We start from the raw sequence: 21,510 nt of genomic DNA on the forward strand, positions 1-21,510 counted from the left end.
CTCTATCCCAAACAATCACTATAATGGAAGAATAAATAAGGAACAGTCACAAAGAAATGATACAACTGTCATGACTTGTGCTCCTGATGTAGTCCTAAGGGGAGATTTCATTTCATTATTGTTTATACATTTGTATCACTTGCCTACTTTTACAAAGTCATTATTTTTAATTAAAATGTAATTACATTGTTTTCTTCCCTCACTTCAACATCTCCAATATCTCTTCCCTTGCTCTCTCTCAGATCCACAGCCTCTCTTTATTTACTCTTATGTGTATCATACACACACACACACGCATAGATAGATACGTAGATAGATAGATGATAGATAAATAGATGATAGATAGATAGATAGATAGATATAGATATAGATATAGATATAGATATAGATATAGATATAGATATAGATATAGATATAGATATAGATATATAGATATATTCCTAAACATACAAACACAATATATTCAGTACTTATAATATCTACTTATATATACACAGTATGTCCTCAAATAATTCACTCAATATGGATAATTTAACAAAAAACATTTTCAGTGTGACAAGGTTATAATAATTCTGGTATAGTATATGTTTAGAATTCAAATGCTGTAAAAGTTTTAAAGAGATTTTTTTATTCCATTTGTTCCTGAATGTCTTGTCACCATTTAAGAATGCAAATTTTACCATTTCTATGAAATCAAGGGTTTATTCATGACCTATAGTATTTGAAGGAACTCAAGGTTTCCTTTTTTTTTTCCTTCTTGATATACGTTCTGATTATGTAGTGTTTGATGGCTTGAAACTTGCTTTGGAGATTACGTCTCGAACATACAGTGATTCTTCTGCCTCTATCACCTAAGGGCTGAGTTTGCAAATGTGTGCTACTGTTTTGCTTATTATTTTTGAAAAGGAAAAAAATATTATTGGAGGTATGTATATACATTGCTATGTTATTTCTGACAAGTGCTGACTTTCATATTTATAGAGTCATACTACTGATGCTTGAGGAACATAAAAATATTTTACTATGAGAAAACAATATAAAAACAGGCCTTATGCAATTTTAAAATATAAGTAGATGCTATCTTTTTGAAAGTTAAATATCACCACAAGTAACCAATTGTGAGCTGCCAGTTTATTTTTACTGAAAATTCAGGAAGAACGAATGAATTTCAAAATCCTTAACTATGAATTATACTGAAAGAACTATTACATAAACAAACCCATAATGTTATTATTACTGTTATTTTTCAGATTATAATATGATCACAGTAATTCTTTCTTCCCATTCCACTCTCTAAATCCTCCCATATACTCCAACTTATTCTTTCAAAGTCATGGCCTCTTTTTTTCATTAATTGTTAAATGCTTTACTTTGAGAATTATATGAGAATTTTGTCCTGAATTAACTAATTAGATTTTCTTTATGAATTCCAACAGCCAAAGTAAGAATATCCCTACTAGTAAAATATGAATCTTTCAAAACATACTGTTTTGTAATGCATTCACTTCATAAATTTATGAGTGAGTGATACATGAAAGATATAAGGATCTTATTATCATCATAATCATTAAACACCCATAATCTCATTATTAAGGAAATTAAAGAATTTTACTGCAACAGACACACACACACAAAGACAAAGGTCAACTTTCTCATTCTAAAAATAAAGTAAGTATTATTTGAGCATCAGATTGTACTTCAGTTAGGAAAAACTTACATAAAAATTGAATATGTTGAATGCTCTAATCAGTCATTAATTTAATATTACTAGGACTTTACATTCAAACCTTCTGACAGATTTGTTACCTTCACTAACAGTGAATGTCCACCACTGTGTTCATGTGGATAATTACTGGTGCTAATCAATATTTTGGAGGCTGGTTTTCTTTAAGATTATTTAGTATTTCAAGCTCCTGTTTAAATATTTTGTAATCTGCAAAACAGAATCATGCAAACGTTTCTCTCTCACCTAAATCCTTCAAAAACAGTAGAAAACTGGAACATTGATAATTTTCAGGAAGAAACACAAAAAGTATAGCAGCAGCACTACTATTTGTCTGGAAAATCCAGACTATAAGGAGACAACATTTCTTATTTTAGTTTCAAAATGATTCTTTAAACACTTACAAATTCCCTTAATGCTTCTCAGAGAATCCCCAGGAGGATGAAGTCAGTGTTATTCTGGGCATTGTGAGTTAATCACCAAACTATCAATATAACTAGTTCCATCATGTGTTCTGTTTATAAAATATTAGGGAAATAAGTTAATAGTAAGCTTTCTCATTTTTATTTTGTTTTCAGTTTATTTTATTTTATTATTTTATTGAAAGTGATTTTTTTAATTTTTAATATTTTTATTACATATTTTCCTCAATTACATTTCCAATGCTATCCCAAAAGTCCCCCATAGCGCCCCCCACTTCCCTACCCACCCATTCCCATTCTTTTGGACCTGGCATTCCCCTATATTGGGGCATATAAAGTTTGCAAGTCCAATGGGCCTCTCTTTCCATTGATGGCCGACTAGGTCTTCTTTCGATACATATGCAGCTAGAGACAAGAGCTCTGGGGTTCTGGTTAGTACATCATGTTGTTCCAACAATAGGGTTGCAGATCCCTTTAGCTCCTTGGGTACTTTCTCTAGCTTCTCCATTGGGAGCCCTGTGATACATCCAATAGCTGACTGTGAACATCCACTCCTGTGTTTGCTAGGCCCCAGCATCGTCTCACAAGAGACAGCTATATTTGGGTCCTTTCAGCAAAATCTTGCTAGTGTATGCAATGGTGTCAGCGTTTAGAAGCTGATTATGGGATGGATCCCTGGATACGGCAGTCTCTAAATGGTCAATCCTTTCATCACAGCTACGAACTTTGTCTCTGTAACTCCTTCCCTGGGTGTTTTGTTCCCAATTCTAAGAAGGTGCACAGTGTCCACACTTTGGTCTTCATTCTTCTTGAGTTTCATGCGTTTAGCAAATTGTATCTTATATCTTGGGTATCCTAAGTTTTGGGCTAATATCCACTTATCAGTGAATACATATTGTGTGAGTTCTTTTGTGATTGTGTTACTTCACTCAAGATGATGCCCTCCAGGTCCATCCATTTGGCTAGGAATTTCATAAATTCATTCTTTTTAATAGCTGAGTAGTACTCCATTGTGTAAATGTACCATAATTTCTGTATCCATTCCTCTGTTGAGGGACATCTGGGTTCTTTCCAGCTTCTGGCTATTATAAATAGGGCTGCTTTGAACATAGTGGAGCATGTGTCCATTTTACTGGTTGGGACATCTTCTGGATATATGCCCAGGAGAGGTATTGCTGGATCCTCCGGTAGTACTATGTCCAATTTTCTGAGGAACCGCCAGACTGATTTCCAGAGTGGTTGTACAAGCTTGCAATCCCACCAACAATGGAGGAGTGTTCCTCTTTCTCCACATCCTCGCCAGCATCTGCTGTCACCTGAATTTTTGATCTTAGCCATTCTGACTGGTGTGAGGTGGAATCTCAGGGTTGTTTTGATTTGCATTTCCCTGATGATTAAGGATGTTGAACATTTTTTCAGGTGCTTCTCTGCCATTCGGTATTCCTCAGGTGAGAATTCTTTGTTCAGTTCTGAGCCCCATTTTTTAATGGGATTATTTGACTTTCTGGAGTCCACCTTCTTGAGTTCTTTATATATATTGGATATTAGTCCCTTATCTGATTTAGGATAGGTGAAGATCCTTTCCCAATCTGTTGGTGGTTTTTTTGTCTTATTGATGGTGTCTTTAGCCTTGCAGAAGCTTTGTAGTTTCATGAGGTCCCACTTGTCAATTCTCGATCTTACAGCACAAGCCATAACTGTTCTATTCAAGAATTTTTCCCCTGTGCCTATATCTTCAAGGCTTTTCCCCACTTTCTCCTCTATAAGTTTCAGTGTCTCTGGTTTTATGTGAAGTTCCTTGATCCACTTAGACTTGACCTTAGTACAAGGAGATAGGAATGGATCGATTCGCATTCTTCTACATGTTAACAACCAGTTGTGCCAGCACCATTTGTTGAAAATGCTGTCTTTCTTCCACTGGATGTTTTTAGCTCCCTTGTCGAAGATCAAGTGACCGTAGGTGTGTGGGTTCATTTCTGGGTCTTCAATTCTATTCCATTGGTCTATTTGTCTGTCACTATACCAGTACCATGAAGTTTTTATCACAATTGCTCTGTAGTAGAGCTTTAGGTCCGGCATGGTGATTCCACCAGAGGTTCTTTTATCCTTGAGAAGAGTTTTTGCTATCCTAGGTTTTTTGTTATTCCAGATGAATTTGCAGATTGCACTTTCTAATTCGTTGAAGAATTGATTTGGAATTTTGATGGGGATGGCATTGAATCTGTAGATTGCTTTTGGCAAGATAGCCATTTTTACAATGTTGATCCTGCCAATCCATGAGCATGGGAGATCTTTCCATCTTCTGAGATCTTCTATAATATCTTTCTTCAGAGACTTGAAGTTTTTATTATACAGATCTTTCACTTCCTTAGTTAGAGTCACGCCAAGATATTTAATATTATTTGTCACTATTGAGAAGGGTGTTGTTTCCCTAATTTCTTTCTCAGCCTGTTTATTCTTTGTGTAGAGAAAGGCCATTGATTTGTTTGAGTTAATTTTATATCCAGCTACTTCACCGAAGCTGTTTATCAGGCTTAGGAGTTCTCTGGTGGAATTTTTAGGGTCACTTATATATACTATCATATCATCTGCAAAGAGTGATATTTTGACTTCATCTTTTCCAATTTGTATCCCTTTGATCTCCTTTTGTTGTCGAATTGCTCTGGCTAGGACTTCAAGTACAATGTTGAATAGGTATGGAGAAAGTGGACAGCCTTGTCTAGTCCCTGATTTTAGAGGGATTGCTTCAAGCTTCTCACCATTTACTTTGATGTTGGCTACTGGTTTGCTGTAGATTGCTTTTATCATGTTTAGGTATGGGCCTTGAATTCCTGATCTTTCCAAGACTTTTATCATGAATGGGTGTTGGATCTGGTCAAATGCTTTCTCCGCATCTAACGAGATGACCATGGGGTTTTTGTCTTTGAGTTTGTTTATATAGCCCAGGCTACTATACCCAGCCAAACTCTCAATTAACATAGATGGAGAAACCAAAGTATTCCACGACAAAACCAAATTCACACATTATCTCTCCACGAATCCAGCCCTTCAAAGGATAATAACAGAAAAAAACCAATACAAGGACAGGAACCACGCCCTAGAAACAACAAGAAGGTAATCCCTCAACAAACCTAAAAGAAGACAGCCACAAGAACAGAATGCCAACTTTAACAACAAAAATAACAGGAAACAACAATTACTTTTCCTTAATATCTCTTAATATCAATGGACTCAATTCCCCGATAAAAAGACATAGACTAACAAACTGGCTACACAAACAAGACCCAACATTGTGCTGCTTACAGGAAACTCATCTCAGAGAAAAAGATAGACACTACCTCAGAATGAAAGGCTGGAAAACAATTTTCCAAGCAAATGGTATGAAGAAACAAGCTGGAGTAGCCATTCTAATATCTGATAAGATTGACTTCCAACCCAAAGTCATTAAAAAAGACAGGGAGGGACACTTCATACTCATCAAAGGTAAAATCCTCCAAGAGGAACTATCAATCCTGAATATCTATGCTCCAAATACAAAGGCAGCCACATTCATTAAAGAAACTTTAGTAAATCTCAAAGCACACATTGCACCTCATACAATAATAGTGGGAGACTTCAACACACCACTTTCACCAATGGACAGATCATGGAAAGAGAAACTAAACAGGGACACAGAGAAACTAAGAGAAATTATGAATCAAATGGATCTGGCAGATATCTACAGAACATTCTATCCTAAAACAAAAGGATATACCTTCTTCTCAGCACCTCATGGTACCTTCTCCAAAATTGACCACATAATTGGTCACAAAGCAGGCCTCAACAGATACAAAAATATTGAAATTGTCCCATGCATCCTATCAGATCACCATGGACTAAGGCTGATCTTCAATAACAAAATAAATAATAGAAATCCAACCTTCACGTGGAAACTGAACAACACTCTTCTCAATGATACCTTGGTCAAGGAAGGAATAAAGAAAGAAATTAAGGACTTTTTAGAGTTCAATGAAAATGAAGCCACAACATACCCAAACTTATGGGACGCAATGAAAGCATTTCTAAGAGGAAAACTCATAGCTCTGAGTGCCTCCAAAAGGAAACTAGAGAGAGCACACATTAGCAGCTTGACAACATACCTAAAAGCACTAGAACAAAAGGAAGCAAATTCACCCAAGAGGAGTAGACGGCAGGAAATAATCAAACTCAGGGGCGAAATCAACCAAGTGGAAATAAGAAAAACTATTCAAAGAATCAACCAATCAAGGAGCTGGTTCTTGGAGAAAATCAACAAGATAGATAAACCCTTAGCCAGACTCACTAGAGGGCACAGGGAAAGCATCCTAATTAACAAAATCAGAAATGAAAAAGGAGACATAACAACAGATCCTGAAGACATCCAAAACACCATCAGATCCTTCTACCAAAGGCTATACTCAACAAAACTGGAGAACCTGGATGAAATGGAGAAGTTCCTAGACAGATACCAGGTACCAAAGTTGAATCAAGATCAGGTTAATGATCTAAACAGCCCTATATCCCCCAAAGAAATAGAAGCAGTCATTAATAGTCTCCCAACTAAAAAAAGCCCAGGACCAGATGGGTTTAGTGCAGAGTTCTATCAGACCTTCAAAGAAGATCTAATCCCAGTTCTTCACGAACTATTCCACAAAATAGAAACAGAAGGTACTCTACCCAACTCATTCTATGAAGCCACAATTACTCTGATACCTAAACCACAAAAAGACCCAACAAACATAGAAAACTTCAGACCAATATCCCTTATGAATATTGATGCAAAAATCCTCAATAAAGTTCTTGCTAACCGAATCCAAGAACACATCAAAACAATCATCCATCCTGACCAAGTAGGTTTCATCCCAGGGATGCAGGGATGGTTCAATATACGGAAATCCATCAACGTAATCCAGTATATAAACAAACTCAAAGAAAGTGATTTTTTATGTGATACATTCTGAATATGGTAACCCCTGCTCCAAGTTCTTCCCCAGCTCACCTCCCATTCAAAATCCACATTCTTTCTGTCTTCTTTAGAAAACAAGGAGGCATATAAGAAAAATAAAATAAAATACTGTAAGATAAAACAAAAATAATTTGTAACAGGATAAAACAAACATAAGAAAAAGAGTCAAAGGAAAAACAGAAGGAACAAGGAGTGGCAGAAACTATATATATATATATATATATATATATATATATATATATATATATATATACAGGAATCCCATAAATCTCGAAACTAAAGCCATAATATTTATGCAAATGACTTTTAAGTTTAAAAAATAAAATTTAGAAAAAAAAACTCACTGTCTCTCAGCATTATAAGACAAAGACTTTCCAAAGATGCCACTGAGGTCATTTTGAATTGGCCATCTGATTCTGGGCATGAGACCTGCCCTTACAAGCCATTTGTTTCCTTCCTGAGGCCCTCTTGAAGAAAATTTCCCAATTCTTTCTTCAAGGCCACAGTTACCCTGATATTTACATCACATAAAGACCCAAGAAAGAAAGAATTATAGACCAATTTCCCTTATGAATAAAGACCCAAAAATTCTCAATAAGTTACTTATAATCTGAATCCAAGAACACATCACAAAGATCATCCACCATGACCAAGTAGGCTTCATTCCAGGGATGGTTTAATATACAAAAATTAATAAATGTAACCTACCACATAAACAGACTGAAAGAAAAAAGAAACACATGATAATCTCATTAGATGCAGAAAAGGCCTTTAACAAACTCCAACACTTCTTTATGATAAAAGTCCTGGATAAATTAGGGATACAAGGGACATAACTCAACATAATAAAGGCAATTTAAATCAAACATATAGCCAACATCAACTTAGGGTTGGGGAGCAGGGCAGTGGGGAGGATATAGGGAATTTTTGGGATAGCATTTGAAATGTAAATGAAGAAAATATCTAATAAAAAATATTTAAAAAAGGAAACTTAAAACAGTTCCACTAAACTCAGAAACAAAAACGAGTTGTTCACTTTCTCCAAATCCATTCAATACAGCATTTGAAATTTTAAATAGAATAAGACACATGAAGATCAAGAAATGTAAATTAGAACAGGAGAAGTCAAGCTGACTATTCGCAGCTGATATGATTGTATACATAAGTGGGCTTAAAAATTACTCCGGGGTAGTCCTCCAGCTAATCAACCCTTTTAGCAAAATAACTGAATACAAAATTGATAATCAAAAAAACAGTAGCCTTCAGGATAGAGATGACAAATGGACTGAGAAAAAAATCAGGGAAATGACACTTTTCAAAATATCCTCAAAAATATAAAATATCTTGGAATAACTCTAACCAAGAAAGTAAAAAGCTTGCAGTATTACTGAGTAATACTCCATTGTGTAAATGTACTACATTTTCTGTATCCATTCTTCTGTTGAAAGACATCTGGGTTCTTTCCAGCTTCTGGCTGGAATAATGAGGCTACTATGAACATACTGGATCATATGTCCTTATTACATGTTGGAGCATCTTCTGGCTATATGCCCAAGAGTGGTATAGCTGGGTCCTCAGGTAGTACCATGTCCAATTTACTGAGGAACCACCAAACTGATTTCCAGAGTGGTTATACCAGCTTGCAATCCCACCATCAATGGAGGAGTGTTCCTCTTTCTCCACGACCTTACCAGCATCTACTGTCACCTGAATTTTTGATTTTTGTCATTCTGACTGATGTGAAGTGGAATCTCAGGATTATTTTGATTTGTATATCTCTGATGACTAAGGATGTTGAAGAATTCTTTAGGCTTTTCTCAGCCATTCTATATTCTTCAGTTAAAAATTTTTATTTAGCTCTGTATCCCATTTTTAGTAGGGTTATTTGATTCTCAGGAGTCTAACTTCTTGAGTTCTTTGTATATATTGGATACCAGCCCTCTATTGGATATAGGATTGATCTTTTCCCAATCTGTTGGATGCCATTTTGGCCTATTGACAGTATCCCTTGCCCTCTAGAAGCTTTGCAATTTTATGAGGTCCCATTTGTTGATTCTTGATCTTAGATCATAAGCCATTGGTGTTCTGTTCAGGAAATTTTCCCCTGTGCCCATGTGTTCAAGGATCTTTCTGACTTTCTCCTCTATAAATTCCAGTGTATCTGGTTTTATGTGGAGGTCCTTGATCAACTTGGACTTGAGCTTTGTGCAAGGAGATTAGAATGTGTCAATTTGCAGTTTTCTACATGCTGACCACCAGCTGAACCAGAACCATTTGTTAAAAATGCTGTCCTTTTTCCACTGGATATGTTAGCTCCTTTGTGAAATATCAAGTGACCCTGTGTGTGTGGGTTCATTTCTGGGTCTTCAATTCTATTCCACTGATCTTCCTGCCAATCTCTGTACCAATACCATGCAGTTTTTATCACTATTGCTCCGTAATGCAGCTTGAGGTCAGGGATGATGATTCCACTAGAGGTTCTTTTATTGTTGAGAATAGTTTTCTCTATCCTGGGTTTTTTTGTTATTCCAAATGAATTTGCAAACTGCTCTTTCTAACTCTATGATGAATTGTGTTGGAATTTTGATGGAGATTGCATTAAATCAGTAGATTGCTTTCAACAAGATGGCCATTTTTACTATATTTATCCTGCCAATCCATTAGCATGGAAGATCTTTCCATCTTATGAAATCTTTTTCAATTTCTTTCTTTAGAGAGTTGATGTTCTTGTCATAGAGATCTTTCATTTGCTTGATTAGAGTCACACCAAGGTATGTAATCTTATTTGTGACTATTGAGAAGGGTGTTGTTTCCCCAACTTTTTCTCAGCCTGTTAATCCTTTGAATAGAGGAAAGCCAAAGATTTGAGTTTATTTTATATCCATCCATTTTGCTAAAGTTTTTTTATCAGCTTTTGGAGTTCTCTGGTGGAATTTTTGGGGTCACTTAAGGATACTATCATATCATCTGCAATAGCGATATTTTGACTTCTTCCTTTCTAATTTGTATCCCTTTGACCTCCTTTTGTTGTCTATTTTCTGTGGCTAGGACTTTGAGTACTATATTAAATAGGTAGGGAGAGAGTGGCCAGAATTGTCTAGTGCCTGGGTTTAGTGGAATTCTTTCAAGTTTCTCTCCATTTAGATTGATGTTGGCTACTGGTTTGCTGTATATTGCTTTTACTATATGTAGGTGTGAGCCTTGGATTTCTGATCTTTTCAAGACTTTTAACATGAAGGAATGCTGAAATTTCTCAAATGTTTTTTCAGTAGCTAATGTAGTGATCTTTTTTTTTTGAGTTTGTTCATGTAGTGGATAAAATTAATGGATTTTCGGTTATTGAAGGATCCCTGCATCCCTGGGATGAAGCCTAATTGATCATAGTGAATGATCATTTTAATGTGTTCTTGGATTCCTTTGGCAAAAATTTTATTGAGTATTTTTTGTGTCAATGTTCATAAGAGAGATTGGTCTGAAGTTATCTTTCTTTGGTTGGCCTTTGTGTGGTTTACTATCAGAGTAACTGTAGCTTCATACAATGTATTGGGTAGTGTGCCTTCTGTTTCTATTTTGTGGAATAGTTTGAAGAGTATAGGTATTAGGTTTTCTTTAAAGGTCTGATAGAATTCTCCACTAAACATATCAGTTCCTGGACTTTTTTGATTGGGAGACTATTAATGACTGCTTCTATTTTTTTAGGGGCTGTGGCACTGTTTAGATGGTTTGTCTGATCCTGTTTAACTTTGGCACCTGCTATGTGTCTAGAGAATTGTCCATTTCATTCAGATTTTCCAATTTTGTTGAGTATAGGCTTTTGTAATAGTATCTGATGCTTTTTCAGTTTCCATGGTTTCATTTGTTATGTCTCCATTTTCATTTCTGATTTTATTAATTTGGATACTGTCTCCGTGCCCTCTAGTTAGCCTCGTTAATGGTTTATCTATCTTGTTGATTTTCTCAAAGAACCAACGCCTGGTTTTGTTGATTCTTTGTATAGTTCTTTTTGTTTCTATTTGATTGATTTCAGCCTGAGTTTGATTATTTCCTGCTGTCTAGTCCTCGGGTGTACTTACTTCTTTTTGTTCTAGAACTTTCAGTTGTGCTGTCAAGCTGTTAGTGTAAGCTCTCTCCAGTTTCTTTTTGGAGGCACTTAGAGCTATGAATTTTTCTCTTAAGACTCTTTGATTTTGTCCCTTAAGTTTTGATATGATGTTTCTTCATTTTCATTAAATTCTAAAAATTCTTTAATTTCTTTCTATATTTCTTCCTTGACCGAGTTACCAGTGAGTAGAGCATTGCTCAGCTTCCATATGTATGTGTGCTTTCCATTGTTTTTGTTGGAATTTAAGACCAGCTTTAGTCAGTGGTGATCTGATAGGGTGCATGGGATTATTTCAATCTTCTTGTATCTGTTGAGGCCTGTTTTGTGAACAATTATATGTCCAATTATGGAAAACGTACCATGAGATTCTGAGAAGAAGGTATATTCTTTTGCTTAAGTATGAAATGTTCTATAAATATCTGTTAGATCCATTTGATTTATAACTTCTGTGAGTTTCACTGTCTCTGTTTAGGTTCTGTTTCCATTATTTGTCTATTGCTGAGAGTGGGGTGTTGAAGCCTCCCACTATTATGGTGTGGGGTACAATGTGTGCTTTGATCTTTAGTAAACTTTCTTTTATGAATGTGGGTGCCCTGGCATTTGGAGCATAGATGTTCAGAATTGAGAGTTCATTTTGGTAGATTTTAACTTTGATTAGTATGAAGTGTCTCTCATTATCTTTTCTGATAACTTTAGGTTGAAATCGATATTATTCAATATTAGAAAGGCTACTCCAGCTTGTTTCTTGTGACCATTTGCTTGAAAATTTGTTTTCCAACCTTTTACTTTGAGGTAATGTCTATCTTTGTCTCTGAGGTGGGTTTCCTGTATGCAGCAAAATGTTGGGTCCTGTTTACGTAGGCTGCCTGTTAGTCTACATCTTTTTATTGGGGAATTGTGTCCATTGATGTTAAGAGATATTAAGGAAAAGTGATTGTTGCTTCCTGTTATTTTTGTTGTTAAAGGTGGAATTATGTTTCTGTGGCTATTACTTTCTTCCTTTTTCTAGGGTGTAGTTTCCCTGCTTTTGTTGGTGTTTTCTTTCTATTATCCTTTGTAGGGCTGTATTTGTGGAAAGATATTATGTAAATTTGGTTTTGTCATGGAATTTCTTGGTTTTTCCATCTATGGTAAATTGAGAGTTTTGCTGGGTATAGCAACCTGGGCTGGCATTTGTATTCTCTTAGGGTCTGTGTGACATCTGCCCAGGATCTTCTAGCTTTCATAGTCTCTGGCATGAAGTCTGGTATAATTCTGATAGGCCTGCCTTTATATGTTACTTGACCTTTTTCCCTTACTGCTTTTAATATTCTCTCATTATTTAGTGCATTTGTTGTTTTAATTATTATGTGATGGGAGAAATTTCTCTTCTGGGCTAGTCTATTTGGGGTTCTGTAGGCTTCTTGCATGTTTATGGTCATCTCTTTCTTTACGATAGGGAAGTTCTCTTCTATAACTTTGTCGAAAATATTTACTGGCCCTTTAAGTTGGGAATGTTTGCTCTCTTCTATACCTATTATCCTTATGTTTGGTCTTCTCATTGTGTCCTGGATTTCCTGGATGTTTTGGTTTAGGAGCCTTTTGCATTTTGCATTTTCTATGACTTTTGTGTCAATGTTTTCTATAATATTATCTGCCCCTGATAGTTTCTCTTCTATCTCTTGTATTCTGTTGGTGAAGTTTGCATGTATGAGTCCTGATCTCTTTCCTAGGTTTTCTAACTCCAGGGTGGTCTTCCTTCGTGATTTCTTTGTTGTTTCTATTTCCATTTTTCGATCTTGGATGATTTTGTTCATTTCCTTTGCCTGCTTGATTGTGTTTTCCTGTAATTCTTTAGGGGATTTTTGTGGTTTTTTTTTTCTTTGAGGGCTTCCAACTGTTTACCTGTGTTCTCTTGTATTTCTTTAAGGGTGTTATGTATGTCTTTCTTAGAGTCCTCTATCTATTAAAAAGAATGAATTTATGAAATTCCTAGGCAAATGGATGGACCTGGAGGGCATCATCCTGAGGGAAGTAACACAATCACAAAGGAACTCACACAATATGTATTCACTGATAAGTGGATTTTAGCCCAAAACTAAGAATACCCAAGATATAAGATACAATTTGCTAAACTCATGAAACTCAAGAAGAATGAAGACAAGAGTGTGGACACTTTGCCCCTTCTTAGAATTGGGAACAAAACACCCATGGAAGGAGTTACAGAGACAAAGTTTGGAGCTGTGACCAAAGGATGGACCATCTAGAGACTGCCATATTCGGGAATCCATCCCATAATCAGCTTCCAAACGCTGACACCATTGCATACACTAGCAAGGTTTTGCTGAAAGGACCCAGATATAGCTGTCTCTTGTAAGACTATGCCGGGGCCTAGCAAACACAGAAGTGGATGCTCACAGTCAGCTATTGGATGGATCACAGGGCTCCCAATGGAGAAGCTAGAGAAAGTACCCAAAGAGCAAAGGGATCTGCAACCCTATAGGTAGAACAACATGATGTACTAACCAGAACCCCGGAGCTCTTGTCTCTAGCTGCATATCTATCAAAAGATGGCCTAGTAGGCCATCACTGGAAAGAGAGGCCCATTGGACATGCAAAATTTATATGCCCTAGTGCAGGGGAATGCCAGGGCCAAGAAAAATGGGAATGGGTGGGTAGGGAAGTGGGGGAAAGGGTATGGGGAACTTTTGGGATAGCATTGGAAATGTAATTGAGGAAAATACGTAATAAAAAATATTAAAAATAAATTAATTAATTAAAAAGTCCTCTATCAGTTTTATGAAAAGTGATACTAGATCCAAATCTTTCTTTTTCAGTGTGATGGTGTATTCAGGACTTGCAATGGTGGGAAAATTAGGTTCTGATGAGGACAAGTAACCTTAGTGTCTATTGCCTATGTTCTTATGCTTGCCTCATACCATCTGGTTATCTCTAGTGGTATCTGCCCTTGCTATATCTGACTGTATCCTGTCCTTACTGTGATCCTGGTTGTGTCAGAACCCCTCAGTGTCCATCTGTTTCTGTGATCCACTGATTCTGGGATCCTGATATCCTAAGAACCTAGGTTTGTGAGAGTTTCTGGGAGTCAAGCTGCCTCTGGGACCCTGAGATCCTGGTGTGACCAAGCTCTTGGAATCCTAGGTGTGTTAGAGCATCTGGGAGTTGAGCTTCCTCTGGGTGGTGTGGAAGTGGCTTTGGAGTTTTCTCCCAAAGTCTGCTCACAGAATCTGCTCAGACCAGAAGCCACTGGTTGTATGTAGTTCCTGCATCCCTGGATCCTGCTGGTTCCAGTTACTCTCAGTAGTTTTGGAACAGTTGTTGTGTCCTCCTCACCTATGATCTTATGATCCTGGTTAGAACACCTGGAAGTGGAGATTCCTCTGGATGCTGTGGGGCTGACTGAGGAGTTAGGGCCCCTTAACATGTGTTTTAAATACATATACTCAGTACATAATTTGTTCAGATTTTCCTTTCTTCCTATTAGTCATATATCCTTTATATAAGTATGTAGAGAACTTTTTAAGAAATATAGTATAACATTGTCATTATAATAGATGAAGCTTTAGTATGAATATACAGACAATAAAAATTACATCCGCAAAAAGCGATATTTTGACTTCTTCTTTTCTGATTTGTATCCCCTTGATCTCCTTTTGTTGTCTAATTGCTCTGGCTAGGACTTCAAGTACAATGTTGAATAGGTAGGGAGAGAGTGGGCAGCCTTGTCTAGTCCCTGATTTTAGATTGGACTTGCTAACTTTATATGCCCCAGTACAGGGGAATGCCAGGGCCAAGGGGTGGAGGTGGGTGGGTGGGGGTACTGGGGGGGAGTGTATTGGGGACTTTTTGGATAGCATTGGAAATGTAATTGAGGAAATTACCTAATTAAAAAAATTTTTTAAAAATTACATCCATTTCAATGACATAGAAGAAGTATTGCCCTTTGCCAAGTGCAAGAGAGTAATCTGTGCTAATTAAAGATCGAGGGGTTTTTTCCTAGTCCTTTACATAGCACAAAAAAAAACTATTTCCCACAGTTAGTCACCATATAAGTTTCTTTACTCCCATTAACGCTCTAAAACTGGCAAGGCAGGAACAACCAGCAGCCCAGCTTCCTAGATTCATGATGCTCCACTTTTGACATTCATAGCCTTTGTTATTGTACATAGACTGAACAAAAATAACAATGGGAATAGATGGAAATCACTTTCACAACAGCTGTAGTGTCTGTGAGACCCATTCCCCAGGACTTTGTATGAAAATGTCAACTACATATTTCTGAGATATAAACCTATTCAATGTGCTCAACTTGTGGGTCCATAGTTCTCTAGGGGAAGCCTTTAATTGGAGTCTTTAGATAGCAGTGCTTATTCTCAATTAAAAAAAAAACAATAATTACTTACAATTTTTTGTTGTTGTTTTTTGTTTTTTCGAGACAGAGTTTCAGAAATCCTCCTGCCTCTTGCCTCACAAGTGCTGGAATTAAATTAGTGAGCCACCACTGCCTGGCTCTGCAAAATTTTTTTATATCAGGATATTAAGATTTAGCACTATTTTATGTGAAAGCCCTTTATCTAATAAATCTTCAAATTGTTGATTAAATGTTTCACCACAAAATCTGGAAAAATAGGCATTAGTACAATTACATTTTTTTACTTGAATAGACTGCCTTGAGTACTGAAAAGTAGATGAACTTTCTTCATACAGAAATATATATAGCTTTCTATAGGCATGTATAGTTTCTTCATGTTGTCTGTTAAATGTAAGAGTCATATAAAGTTGGAAAAATAAACACCTCCTGAAGTTTTATTGGAATTTTTTAAATTATAGGTTTTTATTAATAAGAATATTTTCAATCTGTGCTTTATTAACTGGTTAAAGCAAATAAAACACACCTGCCTTAGTAATACACTACAGAAAATTAATATCTTGAGCTTTGGGAGAATGCATTTCTATATGATTTGTGAGTGACTCCAAATTATTCTGGTGATAAGAGTTAAAGTTTGCTGTGCATTTCATATTTAGTCTTTCTGCTTTTCCAGTACTGTGTGCATGTCTAGCACCAATGCTGTGATCAAGCTCTGTAGCACAAGTTGGGATATATCAGACATTTCTAGAACTGCAGAAATGTCTGAAGAATATTCTACAGCCCTAAAGTCTATAGCTGCTTTTTAAAGCAATATTCCTATGCCATGTTACATTGTTATAAGGTATACATTTGTCATTTCTTCTGTGTTATAGAATGAAGATATAAAGCACACAATTCCCTAACTCATAAACAGCATGTATGAAAACATTAGCTTATTTGTCCAAAAATGGAGGATTTTGTAAAGTCCACGTGAGTTTAGTGAAAACCTTTCAAGCATCATGTCTAAGGAAGAGCTCTGCTGGCGCTAAGATTAATTGGTTCACACTGGCAAAGCCAAAAGGAAAACACAATCCTTCTATTTAGATTAGAAGTAACCTTGAAGTCTTTCAACACTTGAATGGATAATTAAAATAAGGTAGTTATACACAATGGAATTCTATTTGGCTGCAAAAAAAATGGGATTATGAAAATTTGCAGGAAAAAGTAATGAAAGTGGAAAATACTATGAGTGAAGCAATACAGACCAAAAAATATGAATGCTACAAATTCTCTCTTTCTGGATCTTAGCTTGGAGGCTTTAGATTTGAATATATAACCTGATTAATGCAGAATCCAGGAAAGTAGAAAGAGACCATAGGAAAGAGGAAGAGAAGAAAAATAGTAGGGGAATACTAAAACACGGGTTTTATGAAAGAAAGAATACAAAATACTAGGGTGGCAATAGTAACTATGGAGAGAAGATGTAGGTTCATAAAGAGATGGGAGAGAAAGGAAAGATTAGTAACCCTTGGGATATTTGAAAAAGCCATGGAGAAAGTTTCAATGGAGTGTAATTCCATTTAAGTGGATATCTTGAATGGTTCTATAGAGTATCTAACAGGCATGGGAAATCTCCCTTTGCAGTGGAAAGAGGAGATGGAGAGGAGAAAGTTAAGGGCAGAAATGTGGTAAATATATTACTCAAGTATGAAATTCTCAAAAAAATAAAATTAAAGTTAAAAAGACAGCCAGTGGGCTCTTACGCATTAACCATGCATGAGACCACAAAAGGACATACATATATAGTATTTTTCTGGTATGTTTATTTTCCAGTTTTCAGAGAACTATCCTAGACAACTTGTCTAATTTATGTTATGATTCTCCAATTTTTTTTACAATAAATCACAGTATAACTAACTCACTGAATGCTCTTTTAGCTCTTGTGTCTATACTGTCTATAACAGGGCTTGAATTTTCAAAGAATTCTCATTGATAAGCCCCTCAATTTGCCATATGAAAGAGCCTCAACCACAAGTTAAGACAAGATTATACAGGTGGATGATTAAGTTTTTCTCTTAGAAGTAATATTATATGAGTATTTTTGTTAAAAGAATTTTGACATAATTATATAATATTTGTAAATTTTAAAAGAACTATCTTTATGTGTGGATGAGTGCTTTGTATACACACACACACATGTGGCTCTGTGTGTGTGTGTGTGTGTGTGTGTGTGAGTGTGTATGTGTATGTGTGTGTGTGTGTGTGTGTGTGTGTGTAGATAGATAGATAAATAGATAGATAGATAGATAGATAGATAGATAGATAGATAGATAGATAGATAGATAGATAGATGCAGTACCAAGTGAGAGATCTGGTGCTGATGTGAGTCTGAAGATGGCATGTGATCTCTCAGAAACAGGAGTTCTAAGATATGAGCTGTCAAGTGGATGCTGAGAACTGACAGTTGGATCTTCTGCAAGAGCAACAATGTTTTTAACAACTGAGGCCATTTGTATGATTTTAGGAATAGAAAAAGACATTTTAATGACATAGATTTTAAAATGGGGATTCAGATTAAAATATATTACAGCATGCATAAGAAAAAAGAAAACGTATTTCTATATATAAATTATGTATTCTGGACAACTGTAAAACATCAACAGTACACTTTAGAGAGGAGATTTTTGAAAAAACAAAAGTAAGAAAACAAATTACAATGTGTGCAAAAAATTCAATATTTCTGAAATTTCCTATAACTACAAATTTGGTTTTTTGTTTTTCTTAACTGGTGTTTTTTGTATGTCTGCTTGTTTGTTTTTGATTTTTAAAGTCATAGTTTCACTGTGTAGCTCTTGCTGGCCTGGAATCACTCTGTAAATGAACCTGATTTCAGAGATCCATACTCTCTCCCTATTGAGTGTCAAGATTAAAAATATGCCTACCACAAATAACTTTAACAAGAGAATGAATTTAGTTACTTGTAATGAGAAAATATGGCTTTTCATTTTAAGGAGAGATGGGCATGGTGACTTTTTTCCAATAATGTATATATTAAACAGGGTTAAATTATTAAAAAATCATCAAATATCTATGGTTTTATAAGATGCCATATAGCTACATTTCTATAGGGAGCTTTCAGTTTTGTTAGAACCACTGATGTGGCTTAGCTGTTTCTAAGTAGTAGAATAAAACATACCTATTATCTGTTCAACAACTTAAAGTTAATCAGTTGATATGATTATTTTTCACAAATTAATTTGCTGGAAGAATATAATTGGGTATTTTTAAAGGATGAATTAGATGTCTACAAAAAAACACTCATATAAACTAAAATATACAATTGTGACAATATATTATCAATTAATTTACATCTAATTTGGATACGCAATAATTATAGCTGAGAATTCATGGGCACAGTTTCTCAGTTTTACAATTTGGGTACCAAGTCTCTGATTATCTCTTAAATTTCACTTGCCAACTCTTACTAAAATTAGTAGATAAAATAATATCATTGCCAGGCAACTTTATGGGATGCATTGGACTGCACTAAATTTATAAGTTATTGAATATGTATTCAGAATCCTGGATAAAAATAGCATTCTGGGATCTAAATAAAAGACAGGTCAAATTTTGTTGCTGAACAACAAATTATGGTTACACAACTTTCATTTTTACAATTCAATTCCTTTATACACCTGTTATTCAATAGTACATGTATTCTTAGGAATGCATTCGACCATGAAACAGAATTCTGTTTTTAATCCAATAACCAATGTTGTTTCATGAACTAAAAGGTCAAAAACTTTGTTTGCTTCTAGGTCCTGAGGGGTAAACTATTCACTCCTGTACATGGCTAACTATATTTGTTAGCAATGATCAGAGTCATATTTCAGCACCTGAGTCTCAGGACAGCATAGGAAAATGGAAAATTTACATTTTTAAATTTGGAAAAGCCAAAGAAAATAGTTAATTTGAAAAGCTAAGGTGTTCATGAACTGTGCTACCAGAACTTCACTGAACCCATATGATAAGAATCACTAGGGTATCAGACATAAAATTCAAAGCTGGACATACCCAGAAGAGGATACTGGCCCCCCAGTAAAATGTCACTTCTTAGGACCTATTTTTTTCTATTAATGTTTTCGTCTTATTTTTATAAAATTGTGAGGGAGACACATCTAAAAAGTTATACAATGATCAGGTATTCTTCATTACTCTTCTAAAAGCACTTATAACCTCTTTGTTTCTCAGACTGTAAACAAATGGATTGAGCAGAGGAATTATGACTGTATAAAATAAAGAAAGCATTTTCTCTTTGTCTCCCACAGGCCCAGACCCAGGACAAACATAAATGAGAAAAAGAGTTCCATAGAACAAAGAGACAGAGAGTAGATGGGCACTGCATGTGGAGAAGGCTTTGCTTCTGCCCTTATCAGACTTCTTTCTCAGGATGGCAAAGAGGACACGGATATATGAAACCAAGATGGTTACAAAGGTGAAGGTTTGTATAGAAATTGAAAAGATTAAAAGCACAAACACGTTAATTGTTGGATCAATGCAAGAAATGTTGAAAAGTTGTAAAATTTCACAATAGTAATATTGTATAATGTTGGATCTGCAGAAAGTCAGTCTAAGTAACAAACCCACATGAATTGCCAAGTGCAGAACACCAAGTAAGTATGTCACGGCTATAAAATGAGTACAGAGTCTATTAGACATCAACACTGGATAAAGCAAGGGGTTACAGATGGCCAGATAGCGGTCATAGGCCATCACAGATAGGAGAAAGCATTCCGTGGTTGCACTGGAACCCATAAAATAAAATTGAGCAAAGCACTCAACTAGGGTTATCTCATGATTTGTAGATAAAAAGTTGAGAAGCATTTTGGGTGTTACAGAGGATGTAGTGCATGAGTCAGCAAATGCCAGGCTGCTGAGGAATAAGTACATAGGGGTGTGGAGGTGAGAGTCCTTCCAGATGAGAGCAATCAGTCCGAGATTTCCCACCATGGTGATGAGGTAGATGACAAGGAACAGTGGGAACAGGGCAGCCTTTAGCGTGGGATGGTCGGTGAGTCCCATGAGGATAAACTCAGTGACCAGAGTGTGGTTTCCTTCTGCCATGGCTGAGCTCCACAATCACTAAAATGAAAGAAATCAGGAAAGACAGAATTCTATAAAAATTATAAAATTGTTGTTATCACTGTCACTATCCCAAATGGATGTTTCTAATGCCTGACTCAAAAATTTTGATATTTATCTACTATGCATTGAAACTTTAATCAATAAACAATTAAACTGTAATACACCTGAAGTAATATGTACACTTGGTGGAAATTCTTTTAAATCTTACAAATGCAATACACGTTTGCAGCATTTAGAACTGAATAACTTGTTAAAACTCAAGTGAATAAAACAGATTGCTATATCAACAGTATAAACAGTAAGATTAGTTGAGTGTGTCTTAACTGATATTGAACTGAGGTTTAAATATTTTATAACCAAGATACAAAGATATTTTATAATAAAGAAGTGGGCTAGGCATTGGAACAGATCTCAGATTGTAAATAAAGGGAATTTTAAAAACCAATACATGTTTTTATACTGTAGGAAATGCTAAATGGTGTGGTAGGTTACATTGTCACTGTCAACTATTCATTTGGAAATACGTAAGAATAGATTCTTACTATAAACACTGCATATACCTAGATGAAAATTAAAAAACATAAACACACACACACCCTTACTCATGTATGTGAGTAGCATAAATTAAAATTAGTCAAAGTGCTCGCTGATGACTAAGGTGAGGAAACTGATGCTTTCCTGAATTACTTGCAGAATACTAATTGCAGCTGCCTTTGAGAAAGCAACTTTACACAATCCACGTTATTTGAATTACATATATATTTATTAGCCAACCTACTGTTCTTT

The 21,510-nt window shown here is 35.6% G+C and overlaps 1 protein-coding gene across 1 annotated transcript; it reads right to left on the minus strand.

Moving 5' to 3' along the window:
• Window positions 1–19,776: 19,776 nt before the first annotated feature.
• Window positions 19,777–20,703, minus strand: LOC110287646 (olfactory receptor 5AC1-like). The gene has a single exon (XM_021154205.2). It carries the CDS (start codon window positions 20,701–20,703, stop codon window positions 19,777–19,779), a length of 927 nt encoding a protein of 308 aa, XP_021009864.2.
• Window positions 20,704–21,510: the final 807 nt, after the last annotated feature.

Source organism: Mus caroli, unplaced genomic scaffold (genome assembly GCF_978045245.1).
Source record: "Mus caroli unplaced genomic scaffold, Mus_caroli_1 scaffold_17, whole genome shotgun sequence".
NCBI classification, from domain to species: domain Eukaryota; kingdom Metazoa; phylum Chordata; class Mammalia; order Rodentia; family Muridae; genus Mus; species Mus caroli.